We start from the raw sequence: 20,932 nt of genomic DNA, 5'->3' as shown, positions 1-20,932 counted from the left end.
GAACTTTAAATTTCCATGATAAAATGTATAACCATGCATACATATTTATCTACTCAATATACCAAGTACATAAGAATAGAGAAATAACCACAAAAATAAGTTTTGGCTTAAACAGGGTCAACATTATAAGCAAATATCATAATTTATGAGAGGGCCTTTACCCAGCAACCATGCCTAATAGACGCTATAATGTGACAATTCTAAACTCTTCCAAAACCAGTATTTATGAATGTGACAACTAATAACAGTAATATAAATACTTTCCCTAATTACTATACTCGACAGTTATATAATAATTTATGTGCTTACCGTATTTTATGTCATCCCACAATGAAAAATAAACGGAATAATAGCACAGCTTCATGACACAGCCATGCTTCGTCAATGGCGACCTCTCAAGACACGGTCAACCAGACTCAAATTAGCATAGCAATTTATTTAAAGAGTAGAACTCTGGATAACAATTCTTTTCAACTAAAAATTACATCTCAATTTAAGACTGGACATTTTAAATGAAACAATAAAACGAAATATTGATAATTTGCATCTTACACCGGCCTCCTAATCGTGCATAGCCAAGGAACGATTATAAACACTCTAACAAAGGGCAAATTATCCTCTTAAGTCAATCTTAAAACTAAATGGACTTGATGTCAATAATGATTACTAACAAATTAAACTCTAAAGTACATCATAATAAGATAAAACATTTCAAAAACGGTTTCTAACAGACCTAGAAATATAATGTAGACTAAGAACCTAAAACTTAAATTAAATGAAATTCAAATTTTCAAACACAATAACATGTAATAATTTATACTTTCTTATAGTACAGACAATCTAACATGGTTGTCTATATTAGATGTTATAATGAAGCTGTCACAAATAATGTTACAAGTAGATTTTACAGTATTCCAATGAGACTTTCATAACAATCATTCTGATAAGGCCTTCATAAAATAACAGTCGCCTCATCAAAACTTTCACAGATTGTCATCTCAAGGAATTCATTAACAGTTGTCCCAATAGTGCCACATGTTTCTTATTCCAATACAGTCCATGCAACATAAAGGTTAACCTACACAGTTTCTACTATCCAACAGTCCCACAATGTCACATACATGCATACTACAATGAAATCAGATTACAAATCTGATTCCAACAGCATACACAACTTATTTACTGGACGTTCCAAAGTGCTTGTTTTGGTTTTGACAGTCTCAACGCGCACTAGACCATTTCTATCAGGGTGCACATTTACAACACGTCCTAGAGTTATAGGAAGACCGAATATTTCCATCAAGTATCAAAACTATATCCCCAGCACAAACATTTCTTCTAGGTTTTACCCATTTTTGTCGACCAGCGTTTCCAGAATATATTAGACAAATACTGAATCTGTCACCATCGTCGCTTCGCGTAAGCATCTGTTTTATCAAAACCTCCAATAGGCAGAGATTCACCTGCACGTAATAGCAGCAAATGATTTGGTGTTAAGCTATGGAGGGGGATCCTCGCCAAAACTCTCAATTTGTGAAAATACATTTGTCGATTTGTCAAAGTACATTTGTTAATTTGTCAAAATACAAAATACATTTGTCGATTTGTGAAAGTACATTTGTTAATTTGTCAAAATGCAAAATACATTTGTCGATTTTTGAAAATGCATTTGTTGATTTGTCATACAACAAAAATACATTTTTTCATGTGTGAAAATACCTGTCTAACCTACAAAGCACAGATTTTGAAATAACACAGCTTAACTTTACAGTTTCAAGATATGTAATTTCAACATTTGTATTTTCAAGATATGTAATTTCAACATTTGTAGTTTCAACATTTGCAGTTTCAACAGTTGTATTAACGACACTTGCATTATCAAGCCTTGCATTAACAAGCCATGCGTTAGCGAACTATGACCATATTTGGGTTGATGACGTTGATCATTAATCCGGAAAACGCCGAGTTTGGTCCTACAATGATGTCTCCCGTCTCAATAAAAATATCTCTTCTTGGGTGGAGTTTTTCAAGGGGAACTACTCCCATTATTTCCGTTCTTCAAACAGCAAATGAAACTAGTTTATAGGCAAATTCGTAAGTAATTCTCTCTGTGAATCAGATTGGTTTATAGGCTAGAGTAATATTTTTTAATTAGTAAATTTAGACAGTTTTAATTTGTAAAATCATATATCAACAGACATATCAACAATACAGGTGAAATTAGTTTTTGTTGTCAAAATTTATATTTGAAGATATTTGCACGAATTCGCGGAATTGGGGTGACACTGTGACTTTGAAACAGACACATAAATAGTAGTAGTTTTAGGCTATAATATTAATAATACCGTAGATCCACACATCTACTTTGACTAATATTTGAATTAAAATATTTTCTTAGATTTTGTTTTTATATGCATTGTGGTCTAGTCTATACTGGCGAGAGTTTTTATCCAGATTTAATGAAACTTTGTATGTAGCCTGTAGGGTATCTTTGTCTTCGTAAAATGAAGTTGGGTTTGATAGGCCTAACATTTGCAAGAGTTACTGCTCGTCTGCTCTTTCTTGTGTGCTCTGTATAGAGACTCCAATCAGTGCATAAAAATGAGATGTTAAAAACTCCATTTCATTCATTTATTATCTAAACTAGATGCCATATTTTTTTTTATCCAAACATATTAATCAAACTTAGGCCAAAAAAATACCTGTGTTTCCTTTTTCCTCTCCAAAAAAAAATAGAGTCGGTAGGTAGGGTACTAGGGATTAAGTTGTTTTTTTTTCTGTTTCCCCTGCCCCTTCTTTTTTTTCGCAAATAGTAAGGAAAAATATTCCTGAAATACTCAAGCAAACTGATTTTTATACACCCACATACAAATTACGTGCAGAGTTAAGCCTCTTTTTGGGCAAAGTTCGTCAATTTAGACTTTGTGAGTCGGTAGCTAGGGATTAAGTTGGGGTTTTTTTCCGGTTCCCCTGCGGCCTCTTTTTTTTCGCAAATAGTAAAGAAAAATATTGCTGAAATACTCAACCAAACTGGTTTTTATGCGCCCACATAAAAATTACTTGCAGAGTTATGCCCCTTTTTCGACAAAATTCGTCAATTTAGACTTTGTGAACGCGATAGTCTACAATGTTCATCCGATAGAAATGAAACTTGGCATATCCAAAGATCTCGGATGAGTTCGAATTTGGTGCAATTCGAAAATTACGTTCAGAGTTATGCCCATTTTTTCGACAAACTTCGCCAATTTAGACTGTGAACGCGATAAGAGTCTACAATTTTCATTTGATGGAAACGAAACTTGGCATGTGTCATGGTCCGATCTTAATGAAACTTGTTATGTGTCTTTATCGCTATACAGTGCAGATCAAGTGCGAATTGGTTGCGATGCGATAAAAATCATTGAAGTTACTACCTTACTTGAGCAAAGCTGCTGGTGGGCGTATATCGCATGGCGACCGCTTGTTTTCCTTAAAACTATTTTTTCCCTGACAGGCCTATTTTATTCCTGGATGAACATCCACGAATTCCGGAAGAATATATACCCCTTTCTAGACAACACTGTTTATTCGAACTTAACGATTCTTAGTACCGTACGTATCTTTGTTTCCATGCAATGAAGGTCATGTTTGAATTTGGTTGTGATTCGATAAAAATCGTTAAGAGTTACTGCCTTTAGTTTGCCTGTGCACTTAAGGTGTAAGTCCAGTTATATTTCAAAAATACTTACAGGGTTATTCTGTTTTTGATAATGTCTAATTTTGAGAAAATGTTCTTGTTTTGGGTGTCTGTTGTGTTGTTGTCCAACTAAAATTCTTTTTTATATTTTTCAGAATAAAAATGTCAGATAATGATCTGAAGAAAACTGCTGAGCTTCTTAGGCAGGCAGCCAGAGAACTGGAAGAAAAATCTCGAACTACACAGACTCCTACTACTATATTACCTGGACCGTCAACACCAAATGTCAGCGAAATGCGCCGTTTGTTTTGTCCCTATTCTAGTATTTCGAGGACAAGTAATAAAAGAGTTGCTGGTACTGGTAGACAGAACACATGGACTCATCGTTTTTTTTGTGTGTCAAGTTGCACACAGGTAAAGTATTTATATGATAAATGAACATATTGGAATAAGCTGAATTTTAATAGGGCTCATCATCGCCCAGTCCACAAGGAATTTTTCATACAGCAAGGGCAAGAACTCTGAAAATAAACATTGGATGAATTCTGTATGTGTTCACAATACATTGTGGACTACAGACAAATGAAAGATAGACAGAGACGACATGTTCTTTGGTGGTTGTATTAAAACTATGCAGACACGATTGAATAATAATAATAATAACTTTATTCAGATACTACAAGGCCATAGGCCCATTGTACATCGAATATATAGTATGTTATGAGAACATCGACAAACTAACAATAAACAAAACAGTATACACATTATATACATACAGATGTGACATTCAATTGATAGTGGTACATAGTTTAGGTAGATGTGGTAGTAGGTGATAGCTTGTAGCCATATAGTAATACATATGTCACAGTTGATTTTGACCAAACATTTTACCACAAACATCACATTTAATACAGGGTAATAGTGGGTTGTGATCATTGTAGTTAAGTTGCAATGGCAGGAGCATTAACTGTCAAAAATGACATTAGGAAATCACTAAGTTACTACCTTTTGACATTATTACAACCTGAAGTTAGAAAGGTTCGACATAGATGCTACAACGCAGAATTATGCGGTCAAATCAAATTATTTCAATGTGAAGTTTGGATATTGGATTGTATAAGAGCAAGTTACTACCTTTTACCTTAGGTAGTACGACCAGGAAACTAAATCATGAGATTTGAACATTTGAATAATATTTATTATAGTAAGCTTATATTTCAGATGATTTATATTATTTAAGATTTTCAACAAATTTCTAGCTATTATTTGAATTTATGTACCAGTATGTATTTTTAATATATTTTTAGAACACTGTCCCTGATCGGTTCGCAAGAAAAGTCACACAGGATGCTGGACTGGGAGAAAAAAGAATAACTCTTTTTAAGAATGATGATGCGAAGTATTTTTCAAATGAAATATATTCACATTATCCAAAATTGATAGATGGAGGAGGGTATGATCTAAATCGTGCCATAGGAAGAACCATAATGGAGTTTATTGACCCCCCTCCATCAGGGTACACAAGTGCTTTTCTGGCACAGTCATACATTGGACAAGCCATCATATATATCAAACCCTTACAGAGAGATCTGGATATTACTATTAGTGGGACTCCAAAAGGCATGCAGGTATGTACAGTCGAGTTTTTTATACGCCCACGCCATCGCCCCTGTCCATCTGCCCACAATTTGTTGTAAACCAAATAGAGACCAGAGTTAACAAAACTTACTGTAGTTGTTTATACATCCAGCATATGGAAGAAGCCTATCAACGTTTTCCGAAATTATTCCTGGCAAGCTACCTTATCCACTATTTGATTGATAATACCATTTTTGCAGTAGGTGATAAAATCATTCAACAGATCATTGGCCTTCCTATGGACACTGATCCTGCGCCATTTATGGCAAATGGAAACCTGCATAAATACAAATTCGATTTTCAAGATAGGAGTAAAACTAACTAACTGCACGCAATCTTAATAACACATTTCGATATATTGACGATGTAACTGCCATTAATGATAAGGGAAATTTTAAGCGCTACAGAGACCAAATCTATCCACCTGAACTTGTACTCAATAAAGAAAACACTGGAGATCTACATGCTGCATTCCTTGATATTGATATCACTATTGATGACTGTACTTTTAATACTACTGTATATGACAAAACAGATTATTTCCCTTTTGATGTAATTAAATATCCCTCAACTGAAAGTTATAGTAATAATGAAAATACCTTATATAATGTTTTTTACTCTCAGACATTTAGATTTATAAACATATGTAGCCGTCTTCAAATTTTATAAATAAATTAGTTTCTTTGTATAAGAAATGTTTAAATAAAGGTGCTCTTCACAGCAGACTTCACAGACAAATTGAAAAACTAATAAACAATCACAAATTGGATAAATTTAAAGTCTTTAATTCTAACTTTGGACAGCTAATATTTGATTCGTTATCATAATTTTATATTTTGTAAAATTATATGTTACTCTCCTATGGAGCGAATAGTATTTGACGTTTAGTGACTTGTTGCTGAGTTTGCGCTTACGGAGACCCCGTGGACCACAGCCCTTTCGTCAAGTGATTTTGATTGCTACTGGTAGAGTTTGTTTGTCTTCTCTGGGAGTATTTGCCTTTTTATGTACTGTGTATATTGTGTCTTGTATTATATACTGTGTGTGTTATGTCTTGTATATATCTAGTGTTGTGCAGTCTACCTGCATCGTCTATTACATTATATTAAACACAAACTTTTGGTTGAATATAGGATAGAGTAGTGAATGTCAAATTATTAGCATTTAATTTGTAGAGTTTCATAATTCAAGAATTCTATTACATTGGGGTTTTAGAGTTTAAAGAATATAAACCTATTCTGATCAGATTTGTGAGATTCAGATATAGCTCTATAATACCGTCTTGATTTCTCCATGTATAATATTCTGGGATAAAAACTGAAACTATCTTTTACTTACAGTCAGATATGATAACACAGGAGTGCATGGATTGCGGTGAAAAAGTGCCTTTAAATAATTTGAGAAAACATATACAAGAATTTCATGAGGTAAGTAAGCATTGCAAACTAATCAAAGGTTAGAAATTAAGCATAATCTTGAAATATGATTTTTATGTGCCCATATGTTATTTTGTTTCGTATATTGTCCTTGCACTAGTCCGTCCATATTTTCGGACCATAATTTGGTCGTATAAAAACCTGTAGCTATGCACTTTAGCCAAGCTCAGCCATAGCACTAATAATATAGTGGCAGTACGGCAAACAGAAAACAATGTGAAATAAAGATCATTGACCGATTAGGAACCCTTAAACCGCATGAAATTAACACAAATTCGTTTTATTATATTGTAGACCTTTTCTATGCCTGTCCTCTTTTCATAATTCATGATACAAATCATAGCTTTAAAACTGTTAGCTACATTACTTGCAAAATCCAGTTTCTAGGTTGTTTTTCTCATGTTTATTTTATTATTTGACCTTTTAAATACATTTCAACACATTTACTATCCAGTACCTAATGTATTACTATTTGTTTTGTTTATATTACTGTTCTGAATGATTTGACTTGAGGGTTCTCCCTTGAAACTGGTGGTACCAGTAATGTTTTGGCTGTCACATTTAGATTCTGCTGTTAGTTGTATCTAGTTTAATAATAATTTTTGTTTGCTGATGAATGGATAACTTTCCGAAATGTTGCGTTGTTTTGCATCGACTTATTCGCCTACCATTACATGTTGAGCGTTTTAACTTGTTTTCTGAATAACCAATGTCATGTTAACTCATTGTTTTTACTCACTATGTGATAACCTATTGACTTTGCCTTCATTGAATTATTATTAAAATTTTTAATTTAGCTTCAGGAAGATAATTTACCTAAAATAAAGAGACAGAAGTCAGAGCAGTTGTCCTCTGTTACTCCTATTTGTAAATATGCTTGTGTAAGTGAGGTGAGTTAATAGTGTTTGAATTTGTAAGAAAATTAAAAGTGGTATTCAGAACGCAGATCTCATTAGCACAAATAAACAACATTTTCGTGACATTATTTGACAGGACAGCCTTCTAAAATCACTTAGTTTGTGATGTAAAAACTCTTATTTTTTTGCCAATAATGAAATAATTGTTAGGGAGAGGAGTCTCACATAGCCTTTAGCCTGTTCTCTGATCCTTTTCCATGTGAATAAAATATTGCATTAAAAAAAAAAATTGTCAAAAATAATTTTTTTAAAGCTTCTTTGAACAAAATTTTTCTTTGACACTGCATTTGTCCTGCACACCTTTAACATTTTTTTATGTTATGCCACACATCACACCCGGAACTGAAAATCCCGTAAGGGATGGTCATACAAGAAATTTGAAAATATATTCTGTATATTTTACAACTTTTTGCGACCATGCCTTACCGAATTTTCATGTTCCAGAAGTGACATATGGTAGAACATGGTACAGTGCTGTTAATGAGGTGGAGGTCAATTGAAATGTTGCAGAATTTTTTTTGAAGTATTCACATCGGCTTAAATTACCCTCTATATGCTATGAAAATATCAAATTACACGAAACAATATTTTTAAAATCACAGATGAAAATATTTTGAAAATTTGGTTGCTGTGTTAACAAATCGTGTGTTGATTTTCTTTTGTGGCCGTTTGTATATTATTAATATTTGTGATAAGACGACCTACAATTTTTGCAGAATTCAACCAAGAACGAAGAACTTGTTGTTCATGAAACTAAGTATTTCATTTTGCAAAGTTTATATTTTTGTTTTTTCATAGTTATGAACCTGATCATATGAGTTTTTGTTATGATTCATTGTTAAAGGGATAGATGCATGTAATTATATGTTTACTACCGGTATATAGAGATGATAATTTAAGCTTCTCATAACAGTTTTCAGATTGTGTATATAAGTATTCAAGCCCCAACCCTTTTACAATTTCCTTTATGCCGTGCCAAGGATCTATTATATGTCATTGCCTCGTCCACGGCACCAACAACACCTACACGATCTAATTGGATCTAAAAAGCCTGTAATATTAGGAATCTAAATTTATGTGAAAATAGCTTAAAACAGCCTCTATTAATTGTAAACTGTATAATTTTGTGAAACATTCCCTTAAATGTTAGTTTTGTAGTTATGTTATTCTTCTTTTTATACACCCACTTGTGGTCGTATATTGGTGTCGCCTCGGCGTCCGTCCATCGTTATACGCGCCCAAAATTTAATTTTGGTCGTATATTGTCGTCGCCCCTGTCCGTCCACAATTTCTTGTGATCACTCTCACGCCTAAAGTTTTCGACCGATTTTGTTAATAATTGGTATGTGAGTTCGCATTTTGAACGTAACTTGCAGAATTATTGCCTTTGCCCATAATTTCATGAATTTTTGTGGCCACTCCAACGCCTAGAGTTTTCAACCGATTTCGTTCATACTTGGTATGTAAGTTCATAGCCATAAGGTATAGGATAAGTTGTGTCTTGGCTATGATTCTAAAGTAACATGGAGAGTTATTGCCCTTTTTCCAAAACTTGCTAATGTCCAGAGACTGCATGTATTTTGGAATATACTTGGTTAGTAAGTTCATAAACATGGTGTAAGTCCAGTTATATTCCAAATATTGTTTAAAGGGTTATTGTCCTTGCTTCTTGATAAGGTCTAATTATGAGAAAATGCTGCTGTTTTGGGCGCATATTGTGTTGGCGTTTAACTCTTGTTTTGTTGGCGTTTAACTCTTGTTTTAATTTTAATATTGAATGATAATGATGAGTATTATTATTATCAATAATATGGACGGATTATAATAATCATGGTTATAAGACATCTGTCATGAATTTAACATTTTCCATAAGAGACAGATAGTCTTGTTTCATTTACACTTTATCTGTGGCCTCTCCAGTTCCCAATTTAAAAAGAAAATTATTAGAGTTAACAAAAATATATGCATATTTTTATACGCACAAACAGTGTTTGGTTGCATATTGTCTTCATGTGGGATGGCCCCGTTAAGTTATAGGAGGTATTGAAATTTCAAATTCGATATCGGTACGGTATTGTTTTTTGCACAATAGTAGGCATTGATGTGCATGTATTGACACAATACTGACACCACACAGTTTATACAGTATATCCGATATACTATTTGGCCCATCTCTATCAGCCTCTACTTTTGTTTAATTTACAGCCTGAAATCTTGCCCAATTTGCGGTCTAGAATTTGATGAGGATTTAGTTGAAATACATGCTGCATCTTGCGGCGAAGATGACAAGAAAACAGACGAAGGAAGGACACAGTAAACAATTTTTTTATTCCTATAATATAATATCTTTTATACTTTGTGTGTTTATAGAAACATGTTTGCATTTTCACTTTCGAAAAACTATTCATGCGGATCACATATTTAATGGTATCTCTAAATATATTATATTATACCTTCATTTTTATGTCATATTTTTTATACACCAAAGGTTAATATGGTAGTATAATGTCGTTGTCTCTTCCATCCGTCGGCCCATCCACAATTTCATACTTTTAAATCAATTTCGTTCAAATTTGGTATTGAGGTTCATATTCGTAAGATCTTGGTTAAATTGTAACTTGAAGGTCAAGTGCGAATTTGGGTGCGCTGCGATAAAAATCATTACAGTTATTGCCCTTATTTCGCCTGAAAATTGTATTTTAGATTTTGTGTGCTCTTTGGAGCCAGAGTTTTTGGCCGATCTGAATGAAACTAGGACGATTTGAATTTTATGATGATTCGATAAACGTAGTCAGTTACTCGACTGTGTACAACCCGTCTATAGTTAGCCTAGTTAGTGCAGAAAAATGGGACGTTAAACTTCATTTCATTCATTTGGACTGTGTAGATATAAATTTATTGTCAAAGCTACCGTGGGCGTATATCGCATGGCAATCGCTTGTTTTTAATACTTACGATATAATTTAATTTCTCTTGGAATTGTTTATCTGTTTTCAAAGAAGCTTAGCAAAATGTGCAGTTATCAACATTTTCCATCACAATTTAGATCTTGATGAAACAACGCTGCCATTTTGGGTGAATGTCATGCTATATGTTATATGTCCACATCACTATATGTAGACCTATATTGCTATTATTATGTTGTATACTGTTTAAATGTATCTGAGCAATAATCGATTGATAAATGTGTTGGTTTTGTTTTCAGGACTGGTAATTTAAAATATGATTTGCATCAACTGTCCGAGAAAATTTTTGGTCAAAATGTAAAGGAGAGATTCCATGTCTCAGTAGTTAGAAAAATGTTTTTGCAAACAGCCATGGAAAATCTGGAAGATTTTGAATTTGATCAACTGTTAAATGTAATATTCATAGGGGAAGATGGGGTGGATGCAGGCGGCTTAACAAGGGAGTTTTTCTCTCTTATCTTTAAACATACTTCCATTTTTGAAAATAGTGGTTTTGCCATCAATTCAACACTACTACAGAATAAAACATACAAGACTATAGGCAAAGTTGTTGCCTTTTCTATCTTAATGGGAAATCAAGGACCAAGATGCCTTCTACCACAGTTTTTACTAAATTCATCCTTCAGAATGCACAACCTGCAGTTGGTGAAATTTCAGATGAAATGTTAACTGGAGATGTTCTCCAAGCTCTTAAAGAGGTAGGTTGGTAATTGCAGCTCAAATGAAACAATTTTCATTTTATAGTCCATATTAAATTGTGGCCTGTGAACACGATAAGGGCTACAGTTGTTACCTGTGTAGTAAAAAATGTTTGCGAACACAAGTTATTGGCCATTGTTTGTCCAAAAGTCAGATAATTGACTTCGCGTACATTCAATCTATGGCATGTTCAACTTTTGTTTGATTTATTAAAAGTAGTTCTTACTCTCCTGTTTAAATATAAATTTATTGTCAAAGCTATCACTTGTTAATCTTTGCTATTGTAGATTGATTCTTTAGAAGCTCTAAATGTATCAGAGGTTTTTGAGAAAAATGCTGATATATTGGAATCTGCAGGATATAAAAAGATGTTGACATTAGAAAACAAAAAAGAAGCCATGTTAGCGATTCGATGCCATTATGGATTTTATCATTTTTTGCCACCATTACTGCAGTTCATAGAAGGTAAGTCTGTGTCAATTGGGCCCGACAAATTGGCCTCGCGACAATTTGACCCGCTCAAATAGTCGGGAGCCAATTGTCGCGAGGCCAATTGACGGACCGCCAAGTTAGTCTATGAAAGTATTTGCTGACTTATCTTAATTGTTCTCTTTGTGGAGCTGTGAAATGTAATTGTGTTTTTATGGTGCTTTTTTTTTTTAAACATGAACAAAAATTTAAAACAAACCCAACAAAAACATTTTGAAATTATACAGACTGAAATGGCATATATCCAATATATGCAACTTTTACCCCTCAGCATTAAATTTCAAGGCTGTGATAATAGAAATGATATAAATTAATTTGTACAGATACACATAGATCTTATATTTTTTAGGTCTCAAACTTCATGGTGTTTATAAATTATTAATGCAGTATTCAGCAGAAGCCACCGAATACTTTAGCCGGACAGATGTTAAGGCTTTGGATGTAATTAATTTGTTTCATCCTAGTTTCTCAATTAAACCAGAAGACAAGGAGTTAGAAGAGATAATTGTGTACAATTTTCATCAGTTTTTGAAGAAACTTGAACGTAAGTATAAGTTATTACTTTTAAAGAGTTTAATAACCAGAATTATATAGTCTGGGATTCTGTACAACCTTACACCATCTCTTCTCCTTAATTTCTTGTCATATTTCGGTGGATGCACAACTGTATATTATCAGATGATAGAGGAGATCTTTAGCTTTTTTTAGACTCATCATTGAGTTCCACACTTAATAACATTAGAAGGAAATAATGTATGCTTTAAGTTTTGAAAGGACTTTATGTATGAGTTCGAATTGATTTCTAAAATGAAAAAATTTATAAATCAATTCTAACTCACTTAGAACATGACCTCTACTTTCAACACTAATACCAAATGAAATGAAATAGAGTTTAACGTCCCATTTTTATGCACTGTTTAGGTTAACTAGAGACGGACATTTGCCAAGCGTGTGCAATGAGGGTAACTAACTGAGAGGAGGATGCCTATTACATTTTGTATAGTAAATGTTCGCTGAGGGCAGAACTAGAAGCCAAACAAATTCTATTGATTTCTGATAATTAAATGTGACAATCCTTGTCGACTGCCCGGACGATTTAGCTGCTGTGGGTTCCCTTTTGTGCCAATAGGTTGATTTGTTCCGCTCTTTGCAATTCCTTAAAGGTTCTTTGACACTTCTAAAAATTATTTGTATTTTGACTAAAGTGCACATAATTATATTTTATATAATAGAGAATGTTTAATATATATATAAAAAAAACTTTTTCAACAGAATTTACGATGAATGTAAATTTGTTACTTTTGAGGCGAAATATAAGTGCAATGAGTCTGAATTCAATGAAAAATAATAATTTCTATAATATTCAATACATTGTAATTGCATATGCATGTACTTAATCTTTCCTTAAACTACCCCCCTGAGATGACTAAACATTGGGGTGATTTAGTCAATGATTAAGTACAAGTCAACGTTCGAGAATACCACATTTTATGGTATTCTCGAACAATGATTAACTCATTGATTAGGCTAATCAAAGTTTATAAAAATCTTAGCTTAAAATTTAATCAGCCTTTCAGAATATGGCTGGTCGAAAAGTCAGAGATTAAATCTATGATTAGCACTAATCCAATTTCGAGAATACGGGCCTAAGAGTTTTGGCGAGGATCCCCCTCCGTCAAGGGTCGAAATGTTCATGCACCTGTCGCTGAGATCCATTACCTGTGCATATCGGAAAATAGCTCAAACTAAAGTTTATGCATGTATTAGGAAATTAGTTATGAATATTTTACTGATACATTCTAAAATATAATGAATGCCGGCAGGCGGCAGCCCTTCATAGAAGACTAGTAGCTGCCTTGAAGTTAAACTGCTGTATGGCGTATGTTAACTTTCTTGATGGTCTTTTGTTTCAAATTATTTAACAAGTTTGTATATATTTTTAGGTGGAAAAATCAGTACCCAGTGGTTGGATATGGAAACAGATCTCGAAGATGATGTTCAACTGAATACTGGACATTTTCTTCTGGCAACAACTGGTAGCCCTGCCATATCTCCAAATATAGGAGATGGGCTACTACTATTTGACCATGAAAATTTAAACTGCACTACAGTAAATACATGTGCGCCATCTATTACTATTAACCAAACGAAATATATGAAAGAATACGATTTCCTAGAAAATGCTTTTATTAACATAATTGTATGTGCTTATGGTTTTGGTTTGAATTGAAAATGTATGTAGCATGAACTGGGCCTCTGTTGGTGAAATACCCAATAAAAACCTATTAATTGAAAAAAAGCAGTGTTGATTTCCTAATTCATTTCATGATAATTAGAAATGAAATTTACGGTTGCAAGAAACAAGTCCATTCCCTGATTTTCTGAATCGAATAAAGGATTTATTTGGCACATCAATTCTTCCATCTTTTGATCAGTTAAAGATATAGGAAAATGACCAATAACAACTCTTTCTGGTTCATCATCATATGCCATCAAACCATTTTGTATTGTTCCGTAACTTTGAAAGTCTGCCTATAAAAAAATATTTAAAATCTAATGAACGTCTGTTTGGGATTGAATTTATAGGTTTATTTAAGATATACTATTCAAAAAAAGTAGGGGATATTTGATTTTGGGGGCATAATACTAAAATATGCAAATGACTACGAAAAAAGTCACTATAGAACCTAACAGAGGACACATTTCCAGTTACATGTGACGCCCAAACGCACCAATAGCTACCGCATGGAATGCAGGTGATGCTTGGGATCATCATGGGGGTCCAACCCAAGATTTGCACGACTCTGACTTTGAATGTTACAGTCATTGTGGCATTGAATTCCAGGGTGGAAACATCAGTTTGATTGTTTAAGTGACCAGAAAACAAATTTTGATATGCGTCGGCTTACCCAAAATGAAAGGTTACGTGCCCTTGGCATGCTACAGATCGGCACAACACAGGCGGTTGTGGCGCGGACGATGAATGTTTCTCAGTCTGTCATAAGCAGGCTATGGTCCAGATACCGTGATACACAATCTGTACAGGACAGACCACGCTCAGGTCGACCAAGGGCGACAACTCAAGCCCAGGATCGATTTATCCGTACCTTGGCCTTGAGAAATCGTGTCATCACAGCAAATCAGATCAGCGCTCGTCTTCAAACAGACACTGGTGTGAGAGTGAGTGGCCAGACGATTCGGAATCGACTGCATAGGGGTCACCTTCGCGCCCGACGCCCTCGCGTGATCCCTTGTTTGAGAGATCATCACATTCAGGCAAGACGTTGTTGGTGTAGGGATCGTCAACACTGGGATAATCGACGCTTGAGCAATGTGATGTTTTCAGATGAGTCAAGGTTCACTGTTGATTTTTTGGACAGACGTAGGAGGGTGTGGCGTCGTCGAAACGAGCGCTTCCAAGACGTTAACGTCATCAGACATGATCGATTTGGGGGTGGTTCTGTTATGGTGTGGGGAGGCATCACTGTTGCTGGAAGAACGGCTTTACATGTTGTTGCAGGGCGTGTTACAGGCCAGTACTACCGGGACAACATCTTGGCAGTCCATGTTGTGCCGTTCGCACGACGTCATGGCCGCCGTTTCATCTTCCAGGATGACAACGCAAGATGTCACAGGGCCAGGATCGTTACAGGTTACCTCCAACAACAGAACATCACCACATTACCTTGGCCAGCACTGAATCCTGACCTCTCCCCCATCGAGCATGTCTGGGACATGCTTGGACAGAGGTTACGTCAACGTCAACAACGTCCTGCCAATGTCCAAGAACTTGCTGCTGCGTTGCAACAGGAATGGGACAATCTGGACCAAAATGACCTTAGACGTCTCATTAGGAGTATGCCACGTCGGATCAATGCTTGTTTGGCAAACAGAGGAGGATTTACCCGTTACTGACTTGGTTGTGATGCTGTGGTAACTTTGCTGTTTGACCCCTGGTATCATTTTACCCTTATAATGGTCAGTCTGTGCCTTACTTAGTCTAACGATCATTTGGAATAAATCGATGAATGTGAACTTCATTTCATTTTTTCATTTGTTTCGTCGTCAGTTTCATTAGGTGACTTTAATAACACTTAAATATCAAATATCCCCTACTTTTTTTGAATAGTATATAAGTTTATTTCATATTGTAAACAAGAATTTTAACGAAACTTGCTGTAGTTGTTTATACCAGCATAAGGAAGAAGCCTATCGAAATTCAATGTTTTCCAGAGTTATTGACCTTGATTCACGAAACCTTGTAAACGTGATAGAGACCAGAGTTGCTGTAATTGTTTATAAAAATGGCGAAAATTAGGTCAAGTCACAAAATCATCTGATTCTGACGAAGCAAGCAATTAATTATATATTATTGAGGTCACTGATTATGAATATGCTAGTTTAAAAGTTGTATCTTATCTTTGAAAAGGTTGAAAGTTTCATTTTACTAGTTATTGTGCATGCCCATAAAAACTTCTTCTTTACACGATAGAGATCACAGTTCTCAACGAAAAGTTTTGAAACTTTCTGGGATATAATAACAGTTGTTGGGGTGTATAAGGTTGGAGACTTCTATCTTATCATTAACAGATTAAATCATTTGTTTGCTATGGAAATTAAAATATCCCAAAATCTCACCCTCCAATTTTTGAATATTTTTAGGCATAATCTTAACCACTGTCAAAAAATGAAAGATTATATTAATCTGGATTTCTTGAATATACATATCAATGAAAATATACCTCAGAAGCAAGATTTTCATTTGGATCCAGGATTTGACCATCTATCCATAACTGTAACGGCGTTTTCTGATTAGCTGTCCTAATAGATCGCCTGATAAAGGCCTCTCTAAATTCGTTCAAGTGTTTTTGAATCCTTGGTATGAAGATATAGTGTAGGGCTTGAATATGTATTTCATCAGTTGGTATAAATATGTTTTCTGCTTCCATGTAGCAAAAAAGGTAGTAGAAAAAACTGATGCATCCCATCCACAAATCTCTCCAAAATCTCTCTATTCTTTGAAATAAAAAAAAAATTAAGTGTGATGATCTATTTCACTGTTAAAATATGAACAGGTTGTTGAAAATGACACCAGAGCAACAAATTGTCAACATTCCTTTCATGAAACCACACAAAGTCACAGAATGAATGTTTTTAGCAAAGTCTAGACAATGGTACATAATTTGATTTTTGAACAAACTACTTTACCTACATTTGATGACGACAAAGACACATTAAAACTCTGGAATCTAGATTATAAACAAAGGGCAGTAACTCTGGTGATTGTTATTGAATCGTATCAAATATTGAACATGACATTCGTTTTCTGAACGCTAATATACGATCACAAGTTTAAAATTCTAATTAGGTGATAAATGTTACATATCCATTGGTTAACGCAAAACTGCACATATCTTTAATATTAATGAAAACCCTCGAATGGCACGAAGACTGCTGATTATCGTTTATAATAGTTGAAACCTCTTAATACTGTAGTCAAGTGGAAGAAGTCTGAAACATGTTCCAAACAATAATACGGGCATTCTGTATGATGCTTCACACTGACTAACTATCAAGATTTTAAACCATTTAAACTTGGCATATTTTTATGGGATCAAGGACCATAACTTGAAAATTATTATTCAAAGGATAATGCGAACAGACAGATGTATAACATAAAATCGAACATATTAATGCAGACGTACTAAATTTACCTCTGATTATGGACACTTCTTCCAGTAATATGGCTGCCTCTTCCAAAACCTCTGGAATTTATCATATATTCTGCAACACGAACGTTCTCGCCCCCTTTATCCGATCTAACTCTCCATGGCAATCCATAATTTTGAACAGCTTCATTAAATGCTTGCATAACAGTTTCTGCTCTATTGTTGTTGCTAATCTTTAAATATGTAGGGAGGCGAGAATAACCGTCTATACCTCCATGAACAACTAAGTGCCAGCTTAAAAGATATGGAAAAAATATACAAATGATCATTACTCAGCTACCACTAATCAAACTGAACTGCGATGAGTTAATGTTAAAGATACAATATATAATATACCGGTAATTGACAAACCGCCATTCCATCGTGTTTCGAAAAATGCAACCCATATAAAATATTATACTAGTCATACAAATACAGTAAGCCTATATATCATAAACCAGTCTGACATTAATGATATTGAATAGCTGGTTTCGAATGGGTGTTAAAAATCCAAATATGGATTTTGGATTAATTATCTTGAGTAAGCGAACTCACTTAACAGGAGTCAGAAATCAACAATGATTACTACAGTACGAAGACTCTTAAATCAATTCTATAAGCTTACATTACAAAACGGTATATCACCTGTAAGCAGGTATGGAGGGGGACACACCTGGCCAAAACCAGTTGGGTCCCGACCCAAAGGGCCTTTCAAAAATTTATGCATGTTAATAGTCAGTTTTAAAGCGAAGATTGCACATTCAGCAATTGAAATGAAATGAAATGGAGATTAACGTCCCATTTTTCTGCACTAATTTATAGGCTAACTAGAGACGGGCATTTGCCAAGCGTGTGCAATGAGGGTAAATTTTGCTAAGGCAGCGGCAACACCCTATTCTCACTACCGATTTTAACTGCCGAGGTGACTTTAACATGCCCTCTCGTAGCTTAGTGAACACAGGCCTCCGTTTTTCATCCTATCCAATGGACTAGAACGCTTTTCCATGTCATTCCCCACCTGACAAGGGGGAACCCAGTCGAGAAAATCCACAAGGTCGACCCGATCTCCGCCAGAATTCGAACCTGGGACCCCCACCATGAACGGCAAGCGTCCTAGCCACTCGGCCACACCAGGCCCCCATCCAGCAATTGAATTTTCAAATATTCACGGCATACAACGCCATGCACTGCTAGTCCCTCTTTGGGCTGATAAATAAGCTTAGTCCGCCCCTGCCTGTAATTGAATCAATACTAACCTTATCAATTTATGATAGCCGTCTATATGCCACAATGAGTTTGGCGCACGAACAGAATATCTTCTTCGTCTTACTGGATTTAAAGTAAGTCGACGATAGAGAACACCTTCTATATCAACCCTTCTCATCGATTCACGAACCCTGTATTCTTGAATTATATGTCCTTTACTGTGCAGGTGTCCTTTTATACTTCGATACCCAATATTTGGAAAGTTACTAAGAAGGTCAATTACTATTTCATCTAGCTCATCATTGGAAATATGACTATATTTTTCATTTAATGAAATACCATATTCAAGCAATCTTCGACTCATGGTTCTGGGACTAATATTAAATAAATTGGCCATGTCATTCAATTTGAATCCATTAGAAACCAAAAATTCTAGCTGTTCAAATGGAACTGACTTTGATGGTCGTCCAGTATGTCCTGGTGACAATGAATGTCCGAGAGATCCAGTTATAACTTCATTGGCCTGCTTTCGTTCGATTAAATTTGCAGCATTTTGAATATGAAATAAACAAGTTTGTAATCCATTCATCGTTATACTGTCTTCTTCCGTGGAAGGCATGGAACACATTAAATCTGAGACAATACCTGCTACTGTATGTATATCATGTATGATGTCTGAAAGCGATTGAAAATTTTGTGTATCTAACAAATTGCAAATTCCCTCTATTCGGGACTTCACTTCATGAATAAGTTCATTGGCCATGTTGAAGAACGGAAATAATGAGAGTAGTTCCCCTTAAAAAACTCCACCCAAGAAGAGATATTTTTATTGAGACGGGAGACATCATTGCAGGACCAAACTCGGCGTTTTCCGGATTAATGATCAACGTCATCAACCCAAATATGGTCATAGTTCGCTAACGCATGGCTTGTTAATGCAAGGCTCGATAATGCAAGTGTCGTTAATACAACTGTTGAAACTGCAAATGTTGAAACTACAAATGTTGAAATTACATATCTTGAAAATACAAATGTTGAAATTACATATCTTGAAACTGTAAAGTTAAGCTGTGTTATTTCAAAATTTGTGCTTTGTAGGTTAGACAGGTATTTTCACACATGAAAAAATGTATTTTTGTTGTATGACAAATCAACAAATGCATTTTCACAAATCGACAAATGTATTTTGCATTTTGACAAATTAACAAATGTACTTTGACAAATCGACAAATGTATTTTGTATTTTGACAAATTAACAAATGTACTTTCACAAATCGACAAATGTATTTTCACAAATTGAGAGTTTTGGCGAGGATCCCCCTCCATATTAAGCTATCAAGATCATTTACATTGTTTGACACTTTAGTAATGGGGCGTGAGTTCATTATGGATTCAACCTCACACAGAAAGGTTTGAAGGCTTTCATCATCAAGAGTCACTAAACGTTCTCTTGGTAATCCATACAGAATTCTGCGCACAATACGGATTAATCTTTCCCAGACTCCTCCAAAGTTTGACGCGGATGGTGGATTGAAGTCCCATTTTATGTTGTGTTGCAAAAGCTCGTTACCAATTTTTAAGACATTCCATTTGTTGATTTCCTCATGGAGTTCACGCTCTGAACCAACTAAATTGGTACCATTGTCAGATATTAAATATTTAATAGGACCACGACGTGAAATGAAACGTCTTATAGAGTTAATACACGAGTCTGTGTCTAGGCTGTAAGCCACTTCGAGATGTACCGCTCGTGTAGCACAAGTGAAAACCACACCGTATGTCTTTAACATGGAGCGACCACGTTTCACTTCTATAGGGCCAAAATAATCCATGCCAACTTGGGAGAAAGGTGGCTCGTCTGGTTTCAAACGTTCTGAAGGCAGGTCTGTCATCTTCTGTTCCATAGCTTTAGCTGTATACTTCTTACAAGTGACACATTTAGAAACAATATTTTTTGTCAAAGCTGGAGCATGGGTAATCCAGATTTTCTGACGTAGCTGAGACAATATGGCACATTTACCCAAGTGACCTACTGAACGGTGCACACTGTCAATGATCATTCTTGAAAGTGATGAATCCTTGGGAAGAATTATGGGGTGCTTAGCATCATATGACAAATCGGAACGAGTTAACCGGCCACCGACTCGTAATAGACCATCATGTAGCATAGGATCAAGTTTTCTCAGAGAACTTGTTT

General features: G+C 34.9%; 1 protein-coding gene and 1 long non-coding RNA gene across 2 annotated transcripts; one reads left to right on the top strand and one right to left on the bottom strand.

Moving 5' to 3' along the window:
- Positions 1–1,821: 1,821 nt before the first annotated feature.
- LOC126816630 (uncharacterized) lies at positions 1,822–13,904 on the top strand. Its single transcript, XR_007678488.2, has 10 exons — positions 1,822–2,094; positions 3,832–4,090; positions 4,984–5,304; positions 6,655–6,741; positions 7,548–7,640; positions 9,873–9,980; positions 10,873–11,331; positions 11,620–11,797; positions 12,171–12,365; positions 13,765–13,904. It is a non-coding gene; the product is annotated as an uncharacterized LOC126816630 (long non-coding RNA).
- An 86-nt stretch (positions 13,905–13,990) lies between these two features.
- On the bottom strand, positions 13,991–19,177 carry LOC126812034 (uncharacterized). The gene is made up of 4 exons (XM_050538330.2): positions 18,786–19,177; positions 17,536–17,784; positions 16,564–16,837; positions 13,991–14,353 (listed from the first exon to the last, which is right to left on the bottom strand). Exons 1-4 carry the CDS (start codon positions 19,130–19,132, stop codon positions 14,135–14,137), a joined length of 1,089 nt encoding a protein of 362 aa, XP_050394287.1. The 5' UTR covers positions 19,133–19,177; the 3' UTR covers positions 13,991–14,134.
- Between the last annotated feature and the right edge of the window lie 1,755 nt (positions 19,178–20,932).

This window comes from Patella vulgata, chromosome 1 (genome assembly GCF_932274485.2).
Source record: "Patella vulgata chromosome 1, xgPatVulg1.2, whole genome shotgun sequence".
In the NCBI taxonomy this organism is placed as follows: domain Eukaryota; kingdom Metazoa; phylum Mollusca; class Gastropoda; family Patellidae; genus Patella; species Patella vulgata.
This window is presented reverse-complemented; position numbering and strand designations above follow the sequence as displayed.

What these genes read in the sequence shown, in the direction of transcription:
- LOC126812034 (XM_050538330.2), bottom strand. Translation starts at nt 19,132, where the DNA reads ATGGCCAATTTATTTAATATTAGTCCCAGAACCATGAGTCGAAGATTG. An exon ending in GGCTATCATAAATTGATAAG is followed by an intron (nt 17,785 to 18,785) that starts GTTAGTATTGAT and finishes ATATCTTTTAAG; the next exon opens with CTGGCACTTAGTTGTTCATG. An exon ending in AGAAGTGTCCATAATCAGAG is followed by an intron (nt 16,838 to 17,535) that starts GTAAATTTAGTA and finishes TTTATTTCAAAG; the next exon opens with AATAGAGAGATTTTGGAGAG.